Here is a 20,692-nt window from a genome sequence, read left to right as displayed (position 1 = left end):
TGTGCCGAAGGCCTGCGACATATTAAGATATAAAGAGATATAATTGCTTCACTTTGAAGTTCCCCTCCAGAAGAATCGGTAGTTTTATTATACTTCTTTTATACACGTATGATTGCACATACATTCATCGCTAGAGGAACACTGATATACAAGTATATATGGTGTACGAAAGCGTCTTAGAGGGGCACAATATTGGTTGATGAACACAAGGTTGATACAATTTTCGTTGTTAATTTTAATGCAGTATCATGTTTAACTCATTTGACTTTGATAGTAAACAAGAAGAGTATGATGAAGGTACAGATAAATACTATTATCCTTTATAGATGTTTTTTGAATTAATAGTTACGACGCCACATATTCCATAGTTGGAAAAGCGCCGAACGATCGCATATATTTTTTATATATGTACCGAAGTCATATGTTTTTTGTTTTGTTTTAATTATTAGAGTCAAATAAGTCGTACATTATATTGCATTTAAAATAAAAGACAAAAATGCATCAAATTAAAGTGTGCACCTTTTAAGACCACTAAGTCTAGAATGTGAGGGAAGCTCATCGTTTATTGATGTATCCATAATAACTTTGTAAGTTGCGCCCATCAATTGTGCTTCTAAACACCATATAATACCCGGACAATACACCTGGATATCCGGTCAATTTAGGCATGAAACCTTATTTTCAACACCGGATAAAGATAAAAAATATCCGGGTTTAGCTGGGGACTGCTTTGTGCAATCCATTGTCAAACATTCGTTTTTATACGATATCGCCGTTTTGATTCATAAATTTATCAACTGGTCGAACTTTTCCGACCAATATACATCTACCCAATTAAATTCACTCGCTCATGTTTTGTCGCTTTTATGACGAAAAAACGTGTTGCAAATCACCAGCTATCTTAGTTTTAAAATCCTAATGATTTGCCACACTTTATTTCGTCATAAAAATGCATTTTACAAAAATGAGCAAACGATAAGCATGTTGATCAGATAAAACCCCTTCAAGTTTCTTAGGTAAGATCACCAACATGTACGAGAGTCACACTCAGTTTACATCAATAAAATTTGTTGAACTAATGCAGTCCAAAAAATGTTAAATTAAATAGAAATTAAGCCATGTTTATCCATTCTGAGTTGCAGTTAAGAAATGTGTTCTATTACCATTATGAATAGACTAAAATGAGTCAACCCTCAAAATAAACTTTTAACACACCGTCCTCTCGCTATCGCATACTTGATTATTATAGATAAATATATTTAAAATCTCTTTATCTTTAAAAATATTTTGATTTTGTAATCCGTCCAATGATTTTCCTTAAGAAACATTGTGATTTTTGTTTTGAATTATTGTCAACTTGTGAATGTATACATTTTAATATATATATACTCATGGACATAATGTCAATTACATGTACATATACGTCATGTTGTCCTTGACTTATACAGCAGTTGTTGCCACATACTGTTCCATGTTGTGGGGTGTCATGTGTTCATACAAATGAATAATCGTTCGTGTTTTTATCAACCATTTATTCAACTACGTTCACTAAGTAACTGTTATCCATGTTTGGAACTACACACCCTATGCATGTAACAACGTTTAATTTATATTTAAATAATCTCTGTATCCTTTACCTCGTGTAAAGTTAAAAATTATATACTCAATATAAGATGCATCCTAAATATGTGCTATTACCTTTTGTTTTGTAGTTTCATTTGCTTAAATGTATGAATATGTCACAAGTTTTCGTGAATAGAAAAAAAACCTGTGCTATCTTACATCATTACGTCAGCAACCACGGTACTTAATTCCGTTATACTTCATAAACACCGTTGGGCAATTGACAGACAGTCGCCTCGCTGGCTGAGTGGTCTTGACTGCTGACAAAAACTTTTGGACTGAAAAGGCGAAACCGGTTCAATAACGGCTTTCGCCAGATTATTTTTCAACGGTTAAGCATCTGGTACCCGGCGTCCCAAATGAAATTGCCTCATTAATTAATCATAATTTCCAGATTTCCTTAACCAAATCGCCCACGGTACACAACGAAGCATAGCGTAGTAGTGTAAAGGGGATATCCGACGATGGTAAAAAAATGAAAACGTACCTTCCTGGCCGCAAACTTTCCACAGACCCATATGTGCGTCAATTATGCGGGTTTCGGTCTTGTTCCCTCTAAATTCTTCCCATGTTTCTGTGGTAAACAACCACGCGTCCGTTGCTACGGACAACGCAAGGGTTGCCACGGCAATTGCCCCTACCACGGCTGACGTCACCATGAGTCCTCGAGGAGTAAACGTCATACTTTTAATTTTTGCGTCACGTTGTTTTCTATGTAAAACTCATTCTAGGTAATCTTTTATATATCAGTTCACAATTTCATCTTTCATGTCATGGTTTTGTATGATCGATTGTCAAACGAATAATCGATTATAACATCCACATATTGCCATAATTTGAGGACAGGATGATTCTGTTTAGATATAATCAGTATTTCCCCCTATAAAGCGCCTTGATTAACATCCATAAAATTCCACTCACAAAAAGCCGCTCACATATCCAATCATAAAATATTCTATGTCGTGTCTTATCGACTAACATCTAGGAAATATTTCCAGGGAATTCCAAACCCTCTATCTTTTAATGCAGTTTTTACCATCACCATGGGACATTAGCCGTACGCCATTCTTTTATTCCCTCTGCAACACAGTGTCAGAAATATATAAGAATTCTTTACAAAGCATTATATGGTTAGTCGCATGGCCGAGACCAAGCGAAGAATAATGCGCGCATATTTCCGTCAATATGTATAGATATATTTTCTACGAATACTAGTCTCATATGTGCTTGACGCCTATCCAAAGAGTAATGGTATCATCGATGGATTTTGACAACAATAACGTGTCACATAAATATCCAATGATCATAAAAAAAATCCTTTTAGGGAATGCATTCGCATTCCGTGGTTTGAAATTACCCCACAAATGTCAATATCATCCCCTGGAACATTATTCCCTAAAATTGTAATCCTGTTTACACCCTTTTTGGAGCATTTGTATCCATGAAATATTTAACAAAAGTGGTGAGAGGGAAAAGCATATCTCCGAATCAATACAGCTCATTGATAGTTATAATATTGTGGAAGTAATGGACTTCCAATACAGAACTTCTTCCAGCGAGAAGTTGCGGAACCATCAATATCCCGTCAGCCGCTCTCAGAAAAAGACCAAAATAAACGGTGAAGCAGAGCCTTTCATCTTCCAGTAAACCCGGTGTTTGACAATTAAATAACTCCTAATGTCGTTTGGGCAGAAGGCATAATATGTATAACAGTTGATGTATGGTCTCCAGTGATTATTATCATTTTCTTTTATACTCACGCACAGAACACTTATTAGAATGTTTATAACAGGTTGGAGGAGTACTAGTCGTCGCTTCGTCTGTCCGTCTCTTTATTAAGTATGGAAACCTCATCAGACTGTTTATGCTTTCACAAACAAGTTGGGGGGAAAAAACTCGTTGTTCGTGCCTCCGTCCCATTTTTATGTAAAGGCCACTCATCAGAATTTTTATGCTCCGACAAACAAGATGGGATGCATATAGTCGCCGCTTTGTCCGTCCGTCCGTCCAACTATTCTTGTCCATGCTTTTTTTCTCAGCAACCACCGGCATGCATTCAATGACACTATAATGGGAAGCTGTGTCGTATGATATAAGACCAGTAGTTGAAACTTATTGAGTTTACAACGGTAGTCAAACAAGTTATTACACTATTATATTAATCACTCTCGTTGACACGATGTTTCGCGATAATGTGGTATTGTGTAAGACTTTCCTTTGATTAGTACTTTAGTGAGCCATTACATGTTAAAGTAAACGACTTCCACTTTGTCGTTTCTGTTACAGTTCCTGTTTGATAAATCAATTAGTTAATGCGTCTATCCTGCCTCTTGGAAATAAGATAAATTGACTTCTCTCTTTAAAATGGTAATATATATATCTTCCGCCCCAACTATGGGCTAATGTCATTAATAAGCTGTGTTATACATGTAAGTGTTCAATTTATGCGATCTACGGGAACAGCGAGGCCGCAGATTGTCAACAATGTGGTTTTCGACACAATAACACAATGACGCCGCCCCTTTGGACTTGGACCCTTCGTTCTCGCATTAGGAATTTCTAGCCGTAGTTCGTGTGTGATTGTTCGTTCGGCGCAACATAGCGCAGTCTACTCCATAGACATAGTTGACTCCATATCGCCAATCAATTCTGAAAGTCAGTTATTATATACTTAAATAAAAACATATTGTACTTTAAGCGTTGTTTATGCAAATATTAAAAACTGCCGTCAGACGTAGCATTTTCCTAAATAGCCGTCCGACGTAGCATTTTCTACATTCACTTCGATTATTGCCAATGCTTTTAACAAAAAACTATCACTATTATGTTTGAAAACATCAAAGTTAATGTTTATTTGCAATATGCGATACACAAGCATTCAAAACAATGAAAACAATAAGAAAATAAAAAAGGCCGTCTGACGGAGCATTGTCAAAAAGTAAATTCTGAACAGGTTTGTCGAAGTGTTTGGAAAAACTAAATTACGAATCAAACTCTGGTAAAAAAACGGAGGTAGGGCACTATTAGCGGCGTAGACTGCGCTATGTTTTATTAAAAATTATAAAGAAATAAAAAAGTTACCTTTGATTTTCGTTCTTATCCAAGGCAAAATACTGCCGTCCGACGTAGCATTATGACGTCACTTATCACGTGGTTTATACACACTGATAGTTTACAATTTATTTAAGTTTAGCAGTTATTTCGTATTTTTCCATTAAAAAAGTTTACTGGGTATGTCTACCAGGTAGAATTCATTCCTTATGCGTGATTGGCTAGTCAGTGTTATCACGTGATATTACCGAGGTAGGTGTATAGCTTAATGATGTCACCCGATAAGAATAAGCCTTTGTAGCTCAGTCAGTAAGACGCTGAACTGCAATTTTGGCGACGCGGGTTCGAACCCGGTCTCCGACACAATTTTTTTTTTACATTTTGGTACTTTTTTACAATTATGATATCAAAGCGTAACACATTCAATTAGATAATTGTCCTGAGATACGTTACAGAAAAAAACTTTTTTTGGTGCCAATCTGTGACACAGTCCCTTAACCTAACTTTTATGCCTAAGACATATGAAAGAAGTATGCAAGCGCGTCAAGAATATGGAATAGAAATACTAAATTGACCACTTTTTAATTATGTTTTAAGGTGGAAATAAGGTGACAATTATTGTTTAAACCAAAAGGTGTGTGAACTAGTTTGTTTGTAAGCAAAGACAGCCATTATATCATTAAATACACACAAAATAGTTTGATACAAAACACTTTTTTTTAATTTTAATATAAGGCATTATCTTGTTTAACGCATTTTGCAAAAGATTTCTTGGCGTTAAAATATCAACGAAAATTACTTTATTTATGATTAAACATGAAGATTAAATCTAATAAATGGAATACATTATACTTTATAAGTATTGGCTAGAACATTGTACGTGTGGAGATAACAATTACATTCAATACGCGTATAATATGTTATACATTCACTTGATGCAAATCTTTACAAACTAAATTGGGCGTTGGAAGTGAAATAGTTACTTTCCCAGTTAAGTTTTTACGAAGCTTGATTGAATCAAGGAGTATGGACTATTAATTTTTTTACTGCTAGTTATACAAAGACTGCGAGACAATTTTGTCCCAAATTCAACTTTACATGAATCATCTAGGTCAATGTTTTAAAGAACTATTATCGTTTTTAAGATTATCGAGTACCTCAACCTAGTAAAGATATCAAAATACAACAGAAAAAGTCAATCAAGATTACGCTTGTCATCACACAGGCTAACTGTTGAAACCGGAAGATGGCATAGACCCCAAAATATACCCTACCATGAACGTCGCAAATGTATAAATTGCGGGGTGTTGGAAAATTTGTTTTGGAATGCGATAGTTATGAAGATATCAGGGAAAATACATTTCAAATTTATGCAAGTGATTAATAGGGAAAGTTCTGTTGAATTAAAAATATCGTGCCACTTTTACTTCAAGTCTTTTGAAATAGGGCGCGATTAAGTAGCTGACTGACGTGCTTTTCCCTGTATGTTTAAAGTGAGATTCTTATTTAAAATCAATAGATACACATGCATAACAAACATAATTTTTGAGTGATAAACCTTTAACAACTTACTAAGTAATGCATGTAAGGAAACTGTAAATTACTGATATCAAGATTGTAGACGTGTATTTAATAGCTGAAATCGTAAAAAATATTAAATGATAGGTCAATGCTAAAAGATTTACTGTGACCTACTATCATCTCATAAGGTAGAAATACCGTGTTTTCTGCACATTTCTTTCGAATTAAACTCGGTACTCTTAATAAGAACTACTGTTTTCGACATTTATTCATTCTTTTTGGAATATTAAAACAATTGTATTAATTGTGGTAAACCGTATTTGGGAGTAAGAGCGCATCTTTAAATCGAATACATGTTGACTCTCCCGTACTACAATTATTAGGCCAGATGCTATTTTGCTGTACCAGTATAGTATCTTCATATAATTATGTAAAAACTGGACAAAAAATGATACATGTTTGTTTTTGTTTATTTTTAAAGCCTTTTTATGCATTGTGTTTTGTAAAATGAATGTTGAGCTGGCGCGAAAAAACAACAATCAGAAAGTGAATATTATGCTGCCATGACAAACGGTATTTGACATTCAGGAAATATTGAAAAACACATATTTTTATTAATAGAGTTATATGAGCTGGCTCGACGAACGACATTGAATTCTAAGCTTGCTACACACATCTTACTGAACACTCAGAAAATGAATGTCGTGTTGGCTCAGTAATTTTACTTCTGTATTATGTTTTTTCAATGTATTTTAAACACAAAAAGTGCAAATTTCAAGTATGATTCAACATGTGTCAATATGATTTGTCATAATTTGTTTAAATTGTTTACGTATTCTTGACCTTTGTTCCATTAGCATAATTTTTAGACAACCTAGTTACTACGTTTTGACCTAAAACCCCTTAGAAGTAACTCTTAAAAAAACATTTATACTTACTTTTCAATTCTGATCTGTGTACTTTAATTTCTAGTTACACTTTTTCTTGCTACCTTATGCTAACCAGTGTCTTATATCATGATATCCTTGTGGTTATCTATCTACTTGTCATTATGACTTTAATGATCAAAACAATGTGTATTGAATTTATTATATTATCAAAATAAATACTGGTTAATCCAACCTAAAACAACTCACGATTGTGTATAAATTGTTAATTGCTAATGAAAAAGGACGTGGGACATATCCATTTCGAGGAGGAAAATTACTTCGTGGTACAATCATTGAAAGAGGAAAATTACACCGTGGTACAATCACTGAAAGAGGAAAATTACACCGTGGTACAATCGTTGAAAGAGGAAAATTACTTCGTGGTACAATCATTGAAAGAGGAATATTACACCGTGGTACAATCGTTGAAACTAATGTGAAACAGGCCCGCAAAAAAGAGTTAACTTATAAGTAAGGGAAGTAACTGTATGCGATAAACGGTTGTGCCAACAGTAGGTTACTTACCGACGCCATTGGTATGCTCAACATGCTTTATATTTTTCATTTATTCTGGTTCGCTGGATATTCAATATCTACATCTAAAACTTGTCCCGACCTGCCATTTTTAAAACAGTATTTTTTGCATTTGTTTTTAATGCCGGAAAGGATCTAGACATATGTGTGGCTTGGTTGCTTTATGATTTGACCTGTATGTCATTACATCTTAATTAAAGTGAATTAAAACGCCATAAGAGACATGAGTTAAAAGTGGTCGCAATTTCCAGTCACATCTATATAACACCTTTCGAAGAAACAGAATGACATACACACAGATCCTCCGAGTGAGATATCTTTGCTCTTTTCGTAAAGATCCATTGATTCTCTGCATGACCGGTGTAAAGCACATCAACATGAATGTCAGCTGTCAGTTGCGTTTAACCAGCAATGGAAAATACAAATTTTCACGTCCTGGTCTCGAATTCCGAGCGCTAGTAAAGCAAGTACCGTTTTCTACGTTCTTCCGTTAAACGTGGTCAGGGATTACTCGTAATAAGATGTTATTTCGGCATCATAGAGAAAAATAATTGTATTATAATTGTTTTCAGATGCATTACCGGGAAAATATGGTTGGTGCCAAAATATGAGCTAGTCCCTTTAAATAAGAAATTATTCTATACGTATGGCCTTTTTCAACTCATTGGCTCTACTACGGAAAACGCCTTGAAGCATTTTCAGCTCAAACAGACCGACAGACAGACGTAAGTGTTTATTGTCGTAAACTGAACAGTTTCTTTCAAGGTATAACATATAAATAGATGCATCAATAAATAAGAACTGCCACAATGATGCATGGCATCTATATAATATGAGAAAATAGTTATATGAGGGAAAAGAACAAACACCAAACAAACAACGCACATCGACTGGTATAAATAAAAGCACTGAAAGCGTTGAAAGGCTGTAGGCGCGCAAATTTGATTTTACTTGTGTTATAATTATTTTCACAGGCAATACAAATCGAACCCATAAAATATTTTAAGTGGCAACAAAACGTCCTCAAAGAAGCAGTTCGGATTAAGCCACACACTTGAGTAACCATACTGATCCAGATATATATTTCATAGTTTCTTAAAAGCATATCACATTTACAGACAGGACAAACATGATCATATAAAACACATACAGCATGTGGTCATTCCTATAAAGAATTACAGTAGAATTTGATATCATACAATAATCTTGAACCAATATTCATTGTATATAACCACCTTAAAGTTTATAATATTCTTCCATTGAAAATACTTGCAAATTGTAATATTGGGCTTCAAAAATTAACCATATCGTATATATATATATATATATATATATATATATATATATTGACCTAATTTTCCTAATTGGCGCAACCCCACATCGGAACTTAGCCATAACAGATCAGTGTTTATATATCAATATTTTTTAACATATTCTTCAGTTTCAAACTAAATTTAGTACATTTGCTGACATCATGTAAGGAATGTAAACTTTCTGTCCTATTACTCACATACTGTTCAAAGAAATTGTCCTGCATCTTATTTAACACAGAATGCTAATGCAGGTGTACATTTAAAACATCCATATATTCCTCACATCTATAGTTGTATTATAACTCTTTGACAATACAATTCCAGTTTTCGCACTGCCTACTAGCCATATTTTGACAATGTTTGTAACCTTTCTAATTAACTCTGGTGTCGCTCATTTCTGAGAATCTACAGAACTGACTAAGCACACATTTAAAAAAGTCTATAAAATGCTGATTCCGAGCCTTTGTCACCAGCAACAACAGTATCAACTGTATATGTTCCGGTTCTCATGGAAAATAGCATGGCCCTATTCTGAATAGAATCAATACATGATAACTGTTTGTAACCCATATAGCTGCGCCATATGCAATTACCGGCCAGATTCAGAGTCATATAGTTTCGTATAGACATTGAACGGCATCTCAGCTATTGCCTTGCGTTTTGCAATAAGAAGACCCAACTCTTGTGTCACACCCTTTACCAAAGCATAAATAACCCATAGTTGCATTTATTAACAAACCAAGATGTGTATATATGTCAGAATACTCCAGAGTACGGTCATTACATCTAATAACACAATCAGATCATGACATGGATCTTGTTCTAAAATGTATAACATTTCTTTTGATCATGTTTATTAACACAAGATTGTCCCACTTCGAACCAGTTACGTTTAACATTTAGCATAATTTATAGATCTTGTTCATTCCTTTTAAGAATAACAACATTGTCTGCATCCATCAAAATTGATAAATAAAGTACCATCTTCAATTCCTAATCCCAATGCATTTAGCTGACTGTTTAAATCATGTATACAGCAATTAATCGGAATCGGAGATTAAATACAGCCTTAATATCAAATCAGTCTGACATATTATATTGTATCAATTAAGTCGTACGCAAGACTGAACGTGAACGTGTTTTATTGCTCTTAAAAATTTACCATAGAAAGATTAGAAACCCATTTCTGCATAACGGTTCCACATAATGGATCGGTTAACTTGGTCGTTCGCCTTTTGAACATCTGGTAAAGCGGTAACAATTAGTGGCAAAAGTAGGTCTGGTAAAGCGGCACAATTAGCGGCAAAAGTAGTTATCTTTCGCAGCCTAGAAAAAAATGATAGATTTTAAACTTGCCAAATGGTCTAACGTATTGCCTTTTCTGAACCTGTTTTGCCCATCCGATAGCAAGTTAATGTGTTCTAGCAAAACTAGGGTGAAATATTCAACATGGGACAAATGACAAGTACTTTTATAATGACAACAACACCTAACAGTTATAAAATGGTTCTTAAAATACAGATAAATTAATCATTAAAAAATCCAATAGGGTTCTTTAAAAAAAACGTCTGTGTTCACGACAATCACTACATTCAGATTCGTGATATGCCCAAAACTTACATGGCACTCGCGACATTCATAAGAAGAATATTTTATTACACAAACAAAGTAGTGACCTGAAGTAACGTCTGAACGCTCACTCCACCCATTCTTATTCATTAAAATTTTACTTCATTTCATCTAAATATTACTTATAAATAAGTTCATAAAAGATGCGGATACAGGCTAAAGATGGATTTATCAAAGCCTTTTATAGAAAAAAAATAAATCAAGATAAAAACGTGAATGAGGGCAGCCTATTTTGTGTTTGAAGGCGGATGAACTGATTTAACATTTCGTTTACGACTTTGATGAATTTGAAAAAAAATCTATCAGGTTCGTTGTTCCCTTTTTAACGCAGACTCGGAACAGATTAACACAGTGTATGATAATGCTTTTGTACCCGTATGGTCATTACTATGGTAAAATCCCATACGTTACAAGTTCGCAAACCGCGGGATGTAAATTTAAGAATTTAAGAACATGATAATGAAGGCAAGTGACAGACATTTTCCATTATGCGATAAAATCGTAGATAATCATTATCAAGACTTATGAAACATCTAACTAACGAGCACGAAAACTTAACGAAAACAGTAGTCGTCTTCAGGATGGATAACCAAATTGAGATATTAACCTCTATATTGGGACTAGTTCACTTCTTTTATGTATGCAACATTTTTTAAGACGTTCAGCAACTGATATTCCTAGCTATTATGGCTATAGGTTTGTTAAATGCATTCACAAAATGTTATGATTTTATTATGCGATACAAAATTTTGCGTTTTTGAATGCACTTAGCACACACTTAGCATTATATTTATACGCCAATAAACTACAAAAGTTATTATATTTATCACCAACATCTATAGTAACACCGATCACTTTTAGTTTTTTTCATATTGCGGATATAATCGCATCATTTAACATATTTCTTAAAATTATTTAAGAAATAAGAGATTATTTTTTAGAGCAGGAGACACACAAATTACTATATATTTTTTTCACATTATGTTTCAGTGGTGTTAAGTTATTTTTTGTATGTATATCCAAATGGCTTCCTTTTTTAATTTTTAACCCTCAGAAGGATAAAAAAGGAATTACAAAATGCAACTAAACTGAAAGTATAATCCAAGTATTATCTAAATTTAGCGCGCACAACGTCATAACGAAATTTGCATATCACGAAACTTTGTGAATACATCAAATTGTATGTAGCTTGGAATATTTATGGTCTACATATTTTAAGAAGTATTATGTTTAAACAGTTTTCCCGGTAGTATACTAGAGTAATAAATTTTCTTTTATCATTATTTTACTCTATGATATTGAAATTGCAGCACAAAATACAGTAACTGTTTTAGTATAAAAATTTATTTGTTTTAGTGAGGTGCGAACCCACCCCGGTACAGTCAAGGAAAAATATATTCACCAACACCTTACCTACTAGGCCACGTAGACTTCGATACCTACTAGCGATATTTTAACATGTTGACAATACATTCATAACATCATGTGGCAATGTAAATCAACCAATCGCGCAAAAACAAAGCATGGAAACTGTCGTTTTCAAAGACGATATTTGAGCAAAATTTAACACTTGCTGAAGGGTTTCAGCTTTTAGTATTTTAGTTTTAACACTCCTAATAATTTACCAAAATTTATTTCGGCATACACAAAAAGTGCATTTTACAAAAACATGAGCGAGTACCTATCTGCAATTTTTCACTAAGCAACATTGATGCTGTGCTCCGCCCACTCATCTGCCTCATTAGCATATTATAAGTCAGTGGACCCGTTTGAAAATTCGTTGGTATTTCACATACATTCCTTTTCAATTAAGCGTCGTGTGGACCTCGGGATTTTATCAGACATTATATGGCACTCTATTATAGTTATATGCTCACTTATATTTTTTGTTCTCTAATTCTTTAATCCTAAGTGGCACTTAGGCTTTAATTGAAACAGTAAATAAACCAAAAGTATTATAACCTACAGTATATAGGATATAAATTTAATTTCAGTGTAAGATCAAAATTTAATTCACCGAGTGAACACAAGCGGTGCATGTGTTATTACAATTTGTTACTATCGTGAGGCCGCACCAAATAAATATTCTGTTCTACAGATTTTTTTTTTCTATTTTAAAGATATAAAGAAGCGGCGAAAGGCAATTTTGATAAAAAATAAAATAAAAACTGCATTCTGGAGGCGAATAAAATGTTGTATATATTATTGTATTACATATTTGATGAAAAACACCTTTGACTCTGATGAATGCAGGTTTTGTTCGCATATTATCATTATTTATACAGGTACAACATGAAATCAAATCACCATACAGTAGTTTTACATGAACAGTGCGTTTAAAATTGAAAGAATATTTCACTTATTGTACTGTTTGGTTGTATACAGAATGTCACATCACCTTGAATTATAGTTTGTATACATTGTTACACACTGAGCAGTTGACATTAGGGAAAGGTAAATATTCGTGATCCGGCAGTCTCAGCGAAATACCAAGGACATGAGGACATGTAATCTGAACATTGTTACAAGACCGAATAATCTACTTCTCTTACTTGCCACTTGTAAATTGAGTCATCGAAAGCTGATGTTAATTACACAGCATTTTACCTCAGGAGTCAGTATTAGTCCATATGAACAGAAGGTCAACTGTCAATCACTGGGCAGATTCTCTGGACAGCCAATCCTATTATTGTTTCAAGAGTTTGAATCATGGTCCAATCGTCTTTCTTCACTGCCATGATTGGTAAAGTTTGCCTATTGCCAATTTTTTTTTGTTGATGTCCCAAGAAGCAGAAAATATTATGAAACTACTTAGCACAATCACACTTTCTGCTTTCAGGGTGCCTAGAATCCTTGTTCTAGGTTTGCAAAATAAAATAAAATGGAAAATAATCTCCTGTTAGTCATGATAAGTCGAACTTCAATGTGACATCCGAAACCTCAACATGTCCGAAATAAATGACAGTGATTTACCACGACATTGACTGCTTTCCCATATGGTCTTAATAAACATGGTTTCAGGTTCAGTTTCAGAATAGTATGTATTTATATGAAAAACTACAGAAACAAGCACAGTAGCCAAAAGTTAACACGTGTTAAACATACAATTCAGACAATTTCACATATACGTTTTATCCAAGAAAATGTGTTTCTTATTTCCGATTCGTTATTGTTGAAATTCTTAATTTATCGACTTCCGTTTCCGCCGATGATGATGCAATTTGCCGGTTTATTTGAAGAATTACTTCTTGAAAACAAAGTTCATAAGATTTTCACAAAAGGTAATGCTAATTTTGATCAGCAAATTGAAAACAAAAATGTAAAATATTTATTTGGTAAACTTTTCAAGTAATACTATGAAAAAAAGGAAAAAAAGTCAGTCTCGGCAAAAAAAATTGTGCAGGCGCCAAAAAAAAAGTTAGAGTACTTTTTTTGGCATTTCGGAAAAAGAGATGCGGTAAATCCTACGGATAACTGATCAATATGTTGTAGCCTGATGAAATTTTTTATGATCTTTCACCCAAAATCAACAAATATTTTGTTTCTTTTAGCTACAATTCAAGAAAATTGTCAATCTTATTATCGTTAATTGGACAATTGCAATAGAAACTCAATGGCTGAATGTAATTCAATTAAACAATTTTAACCCGGCATTGTGGACGCTATGCTAGATATGTTCAGGAAGTCTGTAATAAAAGTGCAAATAAACATTAAAAAAATCTCATTTTTTTACTGCACAGCAATTAAAATAACATGACAATTTCATCGAATACATTAAAAGAAATACACTCCATTAAATATGAAATCAAATTAGGACTAAAATAAATTGCACACAGACCCAACTTACGAAATAGGCGCCTACCGTGCCGTTTTTATAGCCAGTGTGTGTTTTAATATGTAGTTTAAAACCTTTTAATCTTTATACAGAATATTACTTTGATACAAGTCTTAAATGATGACAATAACGTTTTTACATAAAGCCTAATATATATATATATATATATAAACCTACCCATCCTACCTATGTTTGAAAAGGTTATACAAAACATGAGTCCCTTTAAATTCAATGGCTACGCATACTCGTGACATACAGTCATGGGTTTATCCTTTGGTAGGTGATAACAAAATGTTTTTTTAGAGGCGTAAATATTTTAGCTTAGGTGAGTGTTAGCCAGCTATTAAATGTATGTGATACTGTTACATTGCTATCGAATAAACAACCACTCATGCAGTTTGAAAAGACATATAATTCAATACCTGTACAACATGAACACGTACAATGCCATTCTAAAATGAAACTAGTTGTTATTCAAGTCATTGAACTCTTCCGCCTTTTTTCATACTCGAAACAATAGGGGTTCAATGGGATGAAGGCAGAGTTCACCCGTTGAAGACCCCCAGTTAAAATTTTATGACAATATGGTTTAAAGAATATGCATATAGAAAATACGCCATTTTAGTCTTTATTCAGATATAAGCCATGTTTTTTAATGAGTCTACCCAACTACTTCATATCAAATTTAAAGCCTATATTTTTCGGTTTCGGGTGAGAAGATGCACACTTTCGGACAATAAAAATCTCTTTCACCCCTGTTATACCAGTCTTGCGTCCAAGTTCAATTATCATAGTATGTATTACTTACATGATAAGATATGTTTCAAATTAAATGGCCGTAATCCTCCGTCATGGAAGTACTTTTAGGCAACTTTGATAGTGGATTCTGATCTTTCGACACACCTTTATGTACTCCTACGGAAGTATACTTTATGGTGGTTGTATTCAAATCGTGCATTAAGTACTTTTAGTGTTGTTTTTATTTTTGGACTTCTTAGCGATTAAATCGGCATTTCGAGCGCAGCACGGCGCTGTTATATTGTTTGTCATACCAAAATTAAATGCTTATCTTAACGGTTCCGCAAGAAATGCTGCGCGCATGCCTTTAAATATTAGCAAGTGCGCATGCGCGAGTGTCTACAAAACACACTTAATTAAAACCTGAAGGCTGAATGACTAAATGGGAATATGGCGGTTGTTTTCGTCACAAATGGAAATTCGGCGGTTATAATCTGCTTTATGGATTATAATTCAATACCCATTCATGAGAAGACGTACAATGCCACTCTAAAATGATACTAGTTGGTGTTCAAGTCAATGAACTCTTTCGCCTATTTCATACTAAGCATAACACTAGCGGTTCAAGGGCAGGAGGCTACCAGTTGAGCAACCCCAGTTAATGTTTTATGACACTATGAAGATATATACAGAAATACACCACTTGACTTCATTCTATGTTGTTGTTGTTTTTTATCTTTTGGAAGTAGCTCATCCATATCAAATGTGAAGCCATATTTTTCGGTATCGGGTGGGAGCGTGCGCATTCTGAGTTACGCCCCCTGCGGCAAAGACAAATCTTCGCCCTGCCCTGTATATTCATCATTAAATAAAATAAAAAGCGCTGGTAAAACACAGATTAGGGCAAACTAGCTTTAAGCGCTGATCTTGCTGCGGGCTTTTCGTTCATCACTTATTTTTTTTAAGAAAAATTGAAATTAAAACCATCATGTCTTCTCGGAAGAGATTACTTATAGTTTGTGGAGTGGTCTGTGCTTTGGTTATATTTGGACTTGTCATCGCCACATCTTAATATCGGGTATTGTTATATTCTAGGACTTTCAATGAAATCATCGAAATATCAGATATTGTTCTTGTCCTCGCCATCATCCTCATATCAGGTATTGTCATATACTTGTCCTTGTCCTCGGCATCATCGTAATATCAGGTATTGTTATATACTTGGACTTGTCATTGACATCATCGTAATATCAGGTATTGTCATATACTTGGACTTGTCCTCGCAATCATCGTAATATCAGGTATTGTCATTTACTTGGACTTGTCATTGACATCATCGTTATATCAGGTATTGTTATATATTTCGACTTGTCATCGCCATCATCATCATCATATCAGGTACTGTTATACAATTGGACTTGTCATTGACATCATCGTAGTATCAGGTATTGTCATATACTTGGACTTGTCATGGCCATCAGCGTAATATCAGGAATTGTCATATACTTGGACTTGCCATAGCCGTCATCGTACTATCAGGTATTTGTCATGTACATGGACTTGTCATAGCCACCATCGTTATATCAGGTATTGTCATATACTTGTACTAGTCCTGGCCATCATCGTAGGTATTGTAACTTTTACACAGCTTTTTCTTGTTCGTACATTTTCTAAACAAAAGTGTCCATGTACCGTGTGACTGATTTTTTTTAAACCACAGCATGTTTCTATTAATATAACCAGTCACAAAGGGTAAAAAAGTCAATAAACAAATCAAAATTATCAAAACCAACTGCATTGAGAATATTTGTTGAATTTCAGGAGTTGAATTTTCAGTACAAGAACAGTCTTTATTATCCCCCGCCTTGAAAAGGCGAGGGGATATAGTAATGGTAGGCGCGATTCCGTGTGTGTGTGTGTGTGTGTGTGTGTGTGTGTGTGTGCGTCCGTCCGGCCCACATTCATTTCTTTGCATCTCCTCTTACATTTCTCATGCGATTTCTACCAAACTTTCACAGATTGATGATCATAAAGTGAAGCAGCGCAAATTGTCGGGCATTCCTTATTCGACCATTTTTGAAACAGTTATTGCCCTTTGCTTATTTTACATTTAAAATTGGTTTCTTCGCAACTCCTCTTACGTTTTTCATGCATTTTCTACCAAACTTTCACAAGTTGATGATCATTAAGTGAAGTAGCGCATATTGTCCAGCTTTCCTGATTTGACCATTTTCGAAAGAGTTATTGCCCTTTGCTCATTTTACATTTCAAATTGGTTTCTTCGCAACTCCTCTTACGTTTTTCATGCGATTTCTACCAAACTTTCACAGATTGATTATCTTAAAGTGAAGCAGCGCATATTGTCAGGCTTTCCCGATTCGACTATTTTTGAAAGAGTAATTGCCCTTTGCTTATTTTACATATAAAATTGGTTTCTTCGCAACTCCTCTTACTTTTTTCATGCGATTTCTACCAAACTTTCACAGATTGATGATCATAAAGTGAAGCAGCGCATATTGTCGGGCTTTTCTGATTTGACCATTTTTGAAAGAGTTATTTCCCTTTGCTTATTTTACATTTAAAATTGGTTTCTTCGCAACTCCTCTAACGTTTTTCATGCGATTTCTACCAAACTTTCACAGATTGATGATCATAAAGTGAAGCAGCGCATATTGAGGGCTTTCCTGCTTTGACCATTTTTGAAAGAGTTATTGCCCTTTGCTTATTTTGCATTTAAAATTGGTTTCTTGTAACTCTTACGTTTTTCATGCGATTTCTACCAAACTTTTACAGATTGATTATCATAAAGTGAAGCAGCGCATATTGTTGGGCTTTCCAGTTTCGACCATTTTTGAAAGAGTTATTGCCCTTTGCTTATTTTACATTTAAAATTGGTTTCTTTATAACTGCTCTTACGTTTTTCATGAGATGTCTACCAAATTTTCATAGATTGATGATCTTAAAGTGAAGCAGCGCATATTGTCGGGCTTTCCTGATTTGACTATTTCTGAAAGAGTTATTGCCCTTTGCTTATTTTACATTTAAAATTGGTTTCTTCGCAACTCCTCTAACGTTTTTCATGCGATTTCTACAAAACTTTCACAGATTGATGATCATAAAATGAAGCAGCGCGTATTGTCTGGCTTTCCCGATTGGACTATTTTTGAAAGAGTTATTTCCCTTTGCTTATTTACATTTAAAATTGGTTTCTTTGTAACTGCTCTTACGGTTTTCATGTGATTTCTACCAAACTTTCACAGATTGATGATCTTAAAGTGAAGCAGCGCATACTGTCGGGCTTTCCTGCTTTGACCATTTTTGAAAGAGTAATTGCCCTTTGCTAATTTTACATTTAAAATTGGTTTCTTCGCAACTCCTCTAACGTTTTTCATGCGATTTCTACCAAACTTTCACAGATTGATGATCATAAAGTGAAGCAGCGTATATTGTCAGGCTTTCCCGATTTGACTATTTTTGAAAGAGTTATTGCCCTTTGCTTATTTTACATTTAAAATTGGTTTCTTGTAACTCTTACGTTTTTCATGCGATTTCTACCAAACTTTCACAGATTGATGATCATAAAGTGAAGCAGCGCATATTGTCGGGCTTTCCTGCTTTGACCATTTTTGAAAGAGTTATCGCCCTTTGCTTATTTTACATTTAAAATTGGTTTATTGTAACTCTTACGTTTTTCATGTGATTTCTACAAAACTTTCACAGATTGATTATCATAAAGTGAAGCAGCGCATACTGTCGGGCAATCCCGATTCGACCATTTTTGAAACAGTTATTGCCCTTTGCTTATTTTACATTTAAAATTGGTTTCTTCGCAACTCCTCTTACGTTTTTACATGCATTTTCTACCAAACTTTCACAAGTTGATGATCATTAAGTGAAGTAGCGCAAATTGTCCAGCTTTCCTGATTTGACCATTTTCGAAAGAGTTATTGCCCTTTGCTCATTTTACATTTCAAATTGGTTTCTTCGCAACTCCTCTTACGTTTTTCATGCGATTTCTACCAAACTTTCACAGATTGATTATCATAAAGTGAAGCAGCGCGTATTGTCGGGCTCCGATTCGACTCTTTTTGAAAGAGTTATTTCCCTTTGCTTATTTTACATTTAAAATTGGTTTCTTTGTAACTGCTCTTACGGTTTTCATGTGATTTCTACCAAACTTTCACAGATTGATAATCATAAAGTGAAGTAGCGCATATTGTCGGGCTTTTCCGATTCTACTATTTTTGAAAGAGTTATTGCCCTTTGCTTATTTTACATTTAAAATTGGTTTCTTTGTAACTGCTCTTACGTTTTTCATGTGATTTCTACCAAACTTTCACAGATTGATGATCTTAAAGTGAAGCAGCGCATATTGTCGGGCTTTCCTGCTTTGACCATTTTTGAAAGAGTTATTGCCCTTTGCTTATTTTACATTTAAAATTGGTTTCTTGTAACTCTTACGATTTTCATCCGATTTCTACAAAACTTTCACAGATTGATTATCATAAAGTGAAGCAGCGCATATTGTCGGGCTTTCCCGATTCGACTTTTTTTGAAAGAGTTATTTCCCTTTGCTTATTTTACATTTAAAATTGGTTTCTTTGTAACTGCTCTTACGGTTTTCATGTGATTTCTACAAAACTTTCACAGATTGATGATCATAAAGTGAAGCAGCGCATATTGTCTGGCTTTTGCGATTTGACTATTTTTGAAAAATCTATTGCCCTTTGCTTATTTTATATTTAAAATTGGTTTCTGTGCAACTGCTCTTATGTTTTTCATGCGATTTCTGCCAAACTTTCAAAGATAAATGACTATATAGTGAATCAGCGCATTTTGTCGGGCTTTCGCGATTCGGCCATTTTTGAAAGAGTTATTGCCCATTTTTACATTTAAAATGATTTTCTTCGCAACTCCTCTTACGTTTTTCATGCGATTTCTACCAACTTTTACAGATTGATGATCATAAAGTGAAGCAGCGCATATTGTCGGGCTTTCCTGCTTTGACCATTTTTGAAAGAGTTATTGCCCTTTGCTCATTTTACATTTAAAATTGGTTTCTTCGCAACTCCTCTTACGTTTATGACTATAAAGTGATGCAGCGCATATTGTCAGGATAATGCAATTTGACCTTTTTTGAAAGAGTTATTGCCCTTTCTTATTTTTACAATTTCTTATGTTCCTGAGAAACTACCCTTACCATTGATTGGCTTTCGTTACAAAAGATGCCCCATGAGGCGGGGGATATAGCTGATTGTGACCGCTCTTGTTTCACCTTGCGATTACAAATGTCTCATAGGGAATTACAATTTGTTATTATTGTTATCTTACACCAAAATTTAACAAATTTCTGTTGTTGATTTTTCGGCTGATATTCAAGAAAAAAATCAATTTTATTAGCGTTAACATAGAGAAAGATACTCAATGACTATTGTCATTTCGGTTATATCATTTCAAACAATTTTAACCCGGCAAAGTGATCTTCATGCTTCTTTAATTCGATTCACAGCACAGCACTT

At 34.2% G+C, this 20,692-nt stretch overlaps 2 protein-coding genes across 2 annotated transcripts in view; one reads left to right on the top strand and one right to left on the bottom strand.

Moving 5' to 3' along the window:
• LOC128242361 (voltage-dependent calcium channel gamma-5 subunit-like) overlaps positions 1-2,719 on the bottom strand; it is a 35,250-nt gene extending 32,531 nt beyond the window's left edge. Inside the window, exon 1 of the mRNA XM_052959487.1 lies at positions 2,111-2,719. Within this exon, the coding sequence (XP_052815447.1) occupies positions 2,111-2,306 (196 nt within the window). The 5' untranslated portion in view covers positions 2,307-2,719. The remainder of the gene's footprint in view (positions 1-2,110) is intronic.
• Positions 1-20,692, top strand: part of LOC128242340 (hephaestin-like) — a 123,293-nt gene that overhangs the window by 60,916 nt on the left and 41,685 nt on the right. The gene's annotated exons all lie outside the window — the stretch shown is intronic.

The sequence above is a fragment of the Mya arenaria genome, chromosome 2 (genome assembly GCF_026914265.1).
Source record: "Mya arenaria isolate MELC-2E11 chromosome 2, ASM2691426v1".
NCBI lineage: Eukaryota > Metazoa > Mollusca > Bivalvia > Myida > Myidae > Mya > Mya arenaria.
Note: the sequence above shows the minus strand (reverse complement) of the source record. Positions and strands in the feature narration are given on the sequence as shown.